Source organism: Anser brachyrhynchus (assembly GCF_964034855.1).
Source record: "Anser brachyrhynchus genome assembly, chromosome: 3".
NCBI lineage: Eukaryota > Metazoa > Chordata > Aves > Anseriformes > Anatidae > Anser > Anser brachyrhynchus.
In genome coordinates this window covers 48,106,540-48,115,094 of record NC_137696.1, presented here as the reverse complement: position 1 = coordinate 48,115,094, position 8,555 = coordinate 48,106,540, and the positions used below count along the sequence as shown (strand labels likewise).

The 8,555-nt window shown below is 38.4% G+C and overlaps 1 protein-coding gene across 1 annotated transcript in view; it reads left to right on the top strand.

Moving 5' to 3' along the window:
- Positions 1 to 4,039: 4,039 nt before the first annotated feature.
- Positions 4,040 to 8,555, top strand: part of NUP133 (nucleoporin 133) — a 30,020-nt gene continuing 25,504 nt past the window's right edge. The window contains exons 1-4 of the mRNA XM_080585619.1: positions 4,040 to 4,458; positions 5,472 to 5,590; positions 6,337 to 6,440; positions 7,497 to 7,604. Of these exons, the coding sequence (XP_080441745.1) occupies positions 4,274 to 4,458; positions 5,472 to 5,590; positions 6,337 to 6,440; positions 7,497 to 7,604 (516 nt within the window). The 5' untranslated portion in view covers positions 4,040 to 4,273. The remainder of the gene's footprint in view (positions 4,459 to 5,471; positions 5,591 to 6,336; positions 6,441 to 7,496; positions 7,605 to 8,555) is intronic.

The following is an 8,555-nucleotide window of genomic DNA, read 5'->3' as shown; positions in this document are numbered from 1 at the left end:
AAATTGCTGGAATTCAAAAGTGCATGTTTCACTGCTCTATTTCAGAGCAAATGCAAAGTTGATTGTGGTCACCATCTACAGTTAATATAGAGAATTACAAATGAGAACTCATTTTTAGAGGGTATGGAAACATTGGAGGAAAGTTATTTAAAAAAATCCAAACAACTAGCTGAATTTACATATAAGGACAAAGGCATTGTATTTTTTACTGTTTTTAGTTCATGATAGGGAAATCTAAAATTTGCATACATTTTCTTCCTTTCTCTATTTTCCTAGTTCTTTAGTTTCATTTCCCTTTCTGAGATGATGTCCAAAAGAAGATGTTCTTACATATATAAGTTTTTGTCCTTTTTTAAGGCATATACAAGTTTGGTTTTATTGTTACTTAAAATTTCATTCACAGAAATCCCAGGATATGCCTAACTACCTTGTGTCACTTTCTCAATGACAGCTGGTAAAATAGTAGCATTACAATAATTTCAATAACTGCAGGACAGTAATGTTTGGCAATAAAGTAGGCTTCATGTTTCTAATTTAAGAACTTCTTCAGTAGTGTCTCTCTGTACTTTCTGAAGATGTAAAACCCCACAAGATAATTTTTAAAAAGCTATAAGCTTTACAGGGTCACATTAAAGCTCATCTGTGCTAAGAAATTTAATTGTTGCTGGAAAACCTTATTGGCAATAGGTGAGATGCCTAGTGCTGGGTAAGCTTAAAATGTTTCTCTAAAGTGCCATTATAATGGCACTTTGTGGAACATAGTGAAAACACTAATGAGATCCCTGCATTATAAAATGAAAATAAAATTACATCCAGATAAAAATTATACCTTCTGATATAGTCTTACTAGAAGCAGGTATTATTTTAAAAATGTGCCAAAAATACCACTGACCAAATGTTTAATTTCAGTGTTGACTAACAATAATTGTCTTGATACTGTATTTAGAGGAGCTTGAACTTTACTCTTTACTCATAATCTCTCCTTATGCAAGTGCAATGAGCCTTTTTGTTTGTGAGTTTCAACTGTGAGGTTATGGGGAATTAATTGCAGCTGAACTGAATGAATCTTCTATGTCTGTTGATCATTAGTTTTTCTGGCAGGTTTTGCAGTCTACCATAAAGAGAAAAGCTACAGAAAAGCTCTTGTTCAAAGAAAGGTGAATGTCTGTCATAAGAGGTGCATTGGATAGCAGACTTTATAATATTCCTTGGACCAAACCAAGATCCTAACAAGGTGAGAAAACTTTGCTGGACAAGTTCAGATTTTTAGTTTAGACACCTGCAATGCATGTGGCACTGCCTCTGTATGCACGTGGTGTGCTATATACCTACCTCCACAGCAGTGCCAGGCAGTGATGGATGTGGTTGCATTTTGAACTGTAGGAGCCCTGTTAGCTTAGTCAGAAAATCTGATCCTTTTGTTGGAGACAATATTTAAAAAGGGGAGAGAAAAGAATTAAAGCATTGTATTCTGCTTTTGTTATAAGAGTTTGTTTTCCTGTCTAAGGTGGAAACCATTGGTGCATCTCTTAACTCTGATGGGTGTTCTTTGTGAAGGACCACCATCTCATGCTGCTGCCTTGTGCAGCATGTTCCATAGGGCAAAAATGTATACCACACGTTATAGAAAAGACTTAATATGAGAGTATCTGACAGTGCATCAGAAAGCACTATAAAACAATCTTTATCACACTTTGTATTTTTTTTGTGATTGCCTTGTTCATGTTTTAGCAATGCTGTGTATCATAAAGGTAATGTGTAAAACATTTACTGCTTCATGCTATACTTATATTGTTGAAAAGATTAAAAAGACCTTTCAGAAAATAAATTCCTCACCCAAAACTTGACATTTCAAACCCAACCTGCGCTATGTACAAAACACTATTCACTCTGAAGTCTTGTTAAAAAAAAATGAAAGAATATGTTGTTATAAAGTATTACACAACAGAAATGCCTTTGATTGGCTAGTAAACATTTGACATTAGGTCATGGTTCACCTAAAACAGGTAATACAGAACTAAACTGCCCAAGTTTCAAATTCCACATCAAGTCAAATCCTGAGAGGCAAGACTTTTGGAAAAAAAAAAAAAGTTCAGTGATTAGTAAACACTTGACATAAAATAAAAGCAGCGGATGAAGCTAGCTTGAGGCTTTTCTAATTTTAAACTATCATTCTTCATCTTTTCAAAAAGAACTTCACTTATCTAGATGTCAACAGCTGCTTACTGCTCCAATGCACAGATAGGAGACTATTTTGCCAGACACCTTGACTTGTAAACTTGGTTTGAAGAGCTCTCTTAATGGGGCTGTAATTGCTACATTGAAATGTGCTGACACAGTTATAGTGAAAAATCCCCAGCTGTAATATGAATTGGCAAGGTGCTGTAAGCACTCTTCACTCCAATGTACACAATCCATTTTAGTGATTTTAGTGCTATTGTTTTTTATGGTTATTCTAACAAGTACAAAGACAAAATATTCAGTGAAAAATGATAGAGTTTCTTTGGGTTGTAGAAAAGGACTTGAAGAGGGCATAGGTCTGCTCCTTATAAAAAACAACAACAAAAAACCACCAACAACCTTGAAGCTTATGTTGCCAGCTGTTGCTATTTGTGCCCTAAATCTTGCCTCTCCTCTGCTCTCTGCTGTTTGTTTTGTTTAAGCTACTGTTAATAGTGAGAGGTTCAGTTCCATGAACGATGGTATTAACATGCTCAAAACACAGCTGTGTTGCTACTAGTGTATTACAAAGGCCAGATGGTACTCAGAAATGCCTTTGATCACAGGTGAGTACAATTTAATAAGTCAAATTAAGCTCATCTGACATTTCCTGAATTAATTTCACAATTGGTAGTTTTTAAAATGTTTTTGTAGCATTGCAGGGCGTTACATAAGACCACCTCACTTCTGTGCTGCATGCACTGGTGTTCTGCCTTGGTCTAAACATATCTTCTCTGTATAGGAAAGAAGACAATTCCCAGATATTTAAAAAAAAATAAATGTACATCTGTTTACACGTACACAAAGATATGTAATATAAAGATTTTTCAGCATCTATCATTATTTGCTGTGTTTTACGTGATAACTATGGGCATCATTTCAAAGTCTTACTGCTAATCATGCCTTTTTCACCTTCATCTTGGGGGCTAGAACTATTTCCTTTCTTAACGTTTGCTACCCAGTCAGGACTTTCAGGGCTCAAATACTGTATCCAATTGCTTTCAAAACTACCTTGCTAAATACACTGAATACGTTACTTAGGGTTGTGTGCTTTCTGTAACCAACTCATGAGAACGTTGTTTGCAGATGACGGGGTCTGAGCTGCTGCTAGCCTTTCAAACGAAGTTTCTTTCTAAATAGGTAGGCAACTATTTGCAGCTAGTCTACCTCGGCAATATTTTCTACACAGTTTTTCAAGTAATCAGTCAAAATAGAAATATAAAAAGGTTAATGTTCTCATATATTTTGAAGTTGCGGCTCTAACAGAAGTCTATTTCCATTCTCTTAGTTCAAATCCTCACTGAGGCCAGGCTCTCTCCTGAAGATGGAGCCCTTAACACAGGGCTGGGGCAGCAAAAGGAGCCCGAGTAACGAGCTGAGGAAGCAGCGCAAGGCTTCAGGCAGCCAAGGGCTGCTGCTTGCAGTAACTGCATCCTCTCGTATGTTTTAGAAAGATGTAGAAGGGAGTTATCGGTTTTTAAAACAATCTGAATGTTACTGTTCGCGGATGTTGGGAACTGTGTGTGGCAGCTTGAATTTTACTCATTTTTTTCACATCTGTGTGTGCATTTTTTTTTTTGTGGGTTTTCCTCACGATGTGAAACATATCAAAATTCGCATGGAGTGTCTTTTCTTTGGGGTATTTTTTAATAAGAAAACTGGGCGAGCACAGGTGATTTTAAAGAACGGGCGGCTCTACAGGAACATACAGCCACCTAAAAGCACCAAGCAGCGGTTTGCACCGATCTTTCAACGACGCCTGCCGTTCCCAAACCCATCCTTTATCCCCCAACACGACAAAAGCAGGAACACCCTTCACGCTTTATCGCCCAGCCGCCCACCCCACGGCTCCTCCGTGAGGGCACCGCCTCAGCGAGCGGCTGCCGCGGGGTCGCCCCGTCCGCCGCGCAGGGGCTGCCTCCCGCCCCTCGGCGGGCCCGGCCGCGCTCCGCAGTGACGCGAGTCGGCGGCGCCGGGCCGGGCCGAGCCGGGCCGAGCCGAGCCGAGCCGAGCCGGGCTGCCTGGGGCCGTTGGGGCCCTTCTCTCCGCAGCCATGTTCCCCTCGGCTCCCGCCTCCCCGCGGACCCCCGTCGGGCAGGCCCGCAGGAACCTCGGCAGCGCCGCGCCCAGCCCCCTGTCCCGGGCGGGCGGCAGGAAGGGCCTGACCGTGGCGGCGGCCGCCGTCTCCCCCGGGCTCTTCTCCCCGGTGGCGCGGAGGAGCGGCTCCATCTCCGCGCGGTGAGGCGGCGGTTCTGCGGGTGGCTGTCCCTTGGGACCTACTGCGAGATGTTCCACAGCTCTGAGCATCCCTAAACCTTTTTTTTTGTTTCTTAAGTAGTTTTTCCACGATATGCTTTTGGGGTGTGTGTGTGCTAGGGCGCTCGTACTCGAGAAGCTGACGTGCTGTGTAGAGTTGTGCTGTATTCTGTTTTACTTTTTGGTCCTTTTTAATAACTCTGGCTGTTTTTTTCCTGTTTGCGTGTCCGAGGTCATACTGCCCTGTCAGCCAGCTGTCGCTCTGGTACTTGGCTTCTCTTATGATGGTACTGAAGAACTTGGACATCAGCACAGATCCTGTAGAATGGGATCTTTCCTACAGTGTATACGTTAGCCTCTGTATTATTTTTGTTTATTTCTTTCTTTGGTACAGACTTTAGTCTACAGTAAGACTTCCTTCTTTCTCAAAGCTTGATTTTGTGAGAAATATTTCATAAAGGGTCTTTGAAAGATTTGGAGAAATCTAAGTACTTAGTATTGTCTCGGTTGTGTTGACGTTTTTTTTTTTCCTCAAAAAATGTGGATGGAACTGTTAGACATGACTTTCCTGTATGAAAACAATAGGAAAAAAAAGTATGCTGGTTACTAGTGTGTATACTCATTTACTCTACTATAGAAGTAGTAAGACTTTATTGGCCTGTAGTTTCTCAGGTACTCTCAGGTCCTCTGTAGGCTATTTGACATCATCTGTTCTCATGGTACCAAATTCGGACTGAAATATGTTATAGCTGAGCAGTTTTGTGGTTCTTTTATAGTTTAAAGTCAAATGCTGCAAGTTCAATATGTTTGAAATATCTCTTATTAACTTTTGAATTAGAGTTCCTCAGATATGTCTGTGGTATAAGAAGAATAAGAACCTGTGCATGTAAAACAAAACAAAAACATTCAGTTTGTGCACTTAAAGTAAACGTTGAAACTCGTGGAGAAAGAATAGAAAACTAATCAGAGCTTTTGTTTTGCCTTTTTTTTTTAAGAGCAACTCCCACCAGAGTTATACAGCATCCCTCAGCAAGCGAGACTATTAACTATGATGTTAAGGCTTTTGGATCCTCTCTGCCTGTTAAGGTGATGGAAGCCCTGAAAAAGGCTGATGGTAAGAATTGATTTTATCTATTATTTCCCTCGCAAAAGTTGACAGGTGAAAGAAAAGTTAGCGTGGTGTTGATGCTATTTAAAAGTTGACTTTGCAGTATAAAATGAAATGCTTGAGTCTTGGTTAGAATTCAGCTTGCTTTGCTGTGTAACTGCAATCATCGTTTTCACTTGTTTGGATTCTTTTGTTTCCTGGACTGGATGCTCTAATTTTATTTTTTTAATCCATGTACTCTAAGCCATTAAATGAATACATAGTGGGTTTAATTTAACTTCAGCTCATGTCATTTCAGCAGGTGGAAAATGAAGAAACAGAAGTGGTGGTTTTATTTTTTTTTAACAGTGGTTTTATTCTCAGTTTTAAAAGCCCCAATAATACAAACTGTTCCCTGAGTTAAAGAAATTACTTGTTTTGTTTTTCTAATAGAGATAATAGGAACCAAAAACGTGCAGCTTTGTAATGGCTTTGTAAGTTGTTCAGCAGTTTTAAGGTATTAATTATCTACTGTAAATTGATGGAAATGAAAAGCCTCTAGGATTGTCTTGCTTTTCACACTCAAATGTTGAGGGTTTGTCAAATGGACTTTAAACTATATTTAGTAATTTGGTCCTTCAGATATGTAGAACTTGTGATGCAGAATTTAATTTCAATACAAAAGATATTTCTTCTTTGCATATGAGAAAGAAGGCTAGTTGGTTTTCAGGTTATTCCTGCAGTGTTTTAAAGTATTAATCCTTTTTATGTAGCTGATGACCAGCTGAGCGTTCAAGTGGATGAAAGTGGATGGGCCTGGCTGGTCCATAGAGAGAAGCTGATAATTTGGAAGATTGGTCAGTCTCCAGTTGCAAAGGTAAATGAAAGATCAAGATGGAGGCATTTCTGTGTTTTATGCTAGTTGAACAAGTTACCCAGTTGTGTTGCTTTTAAATCAAGGGTTTCCATATAACTTACAGTTAGCCTGTTTTCTACCAAAAGCAGCATTTCGTATGAGGTCATGGTAACAACAGTAACTAAACTAAAGCTTTTGAGGGAGCTTAGCAGTTTTATATTTCTCTCATCATTTTTTAATTGTCACCTTAACACGAAGGTTAAATCTTTGCATCTTAATAGGTTCCCTTTTTTATGTTAGATAGCCTTAATAAAGTTTATTCCAGTAGTTAGAAACTAGCTGATATGTTACAGATTGGTTTAGATAATTCTGTGAGTGACGTTCAACTGAGTTTCAGCGGCACTGAATGCATGTTTCATTTAGTTTTCTTACGTCAAGAAAAAATGTTTTTCTGCATAAATGTTTTTCTAACAACAACATATCAGTGCATGTAGCAAGTAAAGTCAGAGGAATGCTGTAGTTACAAAATCAGTACCTTCCAATTAGTGAAACACTTACCGATCATACAGATTCTGCACTGAGGGTATGGAAGTGTAGAAGTGTCAGGTATATGCATTCTGGTGCTTGTAGAGATTTTTGAAGGGATTACATTTTTTCTGATTGATTTAAGTTTTCTTGGGGGAGAGGAATGTTTCTACCTCCCCCCCAGTCTCTGTGAATACCTAGTGAGCTTTTTCAACCACTTTCAGTTTAATTTTATTTTGCTGTTAGTATATTATCTTAAGGAATGTCCAAGAAATTGCACCTCAGAAAGAGAAATAATTCGAAATTGTAGTGTTTTCAGAAACAGAAATAACAAAAGGAAAGAAATGATGTTTGAAAAATATTTAAATAAGTATGTTTTAGCTGTTTGATCGTTGTGACAAATGTGCTGAAAATCTCGTGACACTTTTTTTCCACTTTATACAGTGTCCATGCTAGTTTAATACTCCGGTGTCACAAAGTCTCTAGAACTTTTGACACTGCTGAATGAGTTCTTAGATGTCTCACCTTTATAACTGCATCTCTTTCTTACAGTTATCTCTGTGTAAGGAACTTCAGCTGCCACCCAGTGACTTCCAGTGGAGTTCCAGTTTAGCAGCTATATCTTGTCTCAGTTCCTCAGGTGAAGCGCCTTCTCTGCAGGTGATTAACTTCAAAAGTTTGGGGTTAAAAATGCTTTTGGACTAACTTTGAATATATTTTATCAAGTATTTATTTGCAAATTGTGCACTTGGTGTTGTAATATATATTCCAAAAGTCAGGATTGTTAATATGCTTGAAATATAATCCTGCTAGTCTTTTCAAATTATGCCATCTACCTGTTATAGGATCAGATTGAATTAAGAGTTTTCCTGTGGATTACCCAGCATGCTTTCTTAACAAACTAAGTCAACTAAGAAGTATTGTGTTTAACTAACACTAGGGTTTAAAATATCCTGTATAAGCAAGAATGATTTAAGTACATGCTGGCTGGAAAAGTTGTTCAGCTCTCTTTTAATTCTGGGTACACGTGGCTGAAAAGCAAAAAACAGCACCCTCCCTTTATCTAATCTTCATAATGAAGCTGACATTGGGAGGGCAGATGGCTTATGTTTTGACTGATGATTTTCCTAAATACATTTTCTTACCACACAGTGTTAGAGGATGAGGTTTGATGATCAGCTAGATTTTCTGAAAGTGTGCCAAGTGAGTTTGTTACAATCACTCATGGAAAAAAAAAAAAAGAAAAGAAGAAAAAAAGAAACTTCATTTTCAGCTTGGGCATAGTTTAGAGTTGATACATACAGTGCCGTAATAGAACTGGATAAGCAGTTGTCCTTGGAAGGAAGAAGCAGCACAAAAATATGTACTGGGAACTTTTCTTCTTACTTGTCATTGTGTTACACTTCCAGATGATAAAAGCTATCTTAATTTCTTGTGATTAGCTCATAATTCTTGAGGTGTCCTATGACTTTTTCAGACCCAGAGAAGTTTCAGGAGAAATGATACACCTAAACAATGATTTTATTTTATTCTTTTTAATTTCATCTTTCTTGCTATGTATGGATACTATGACTTCATAGTCATAGAAATACGGTGGGAAATATTTAAGTA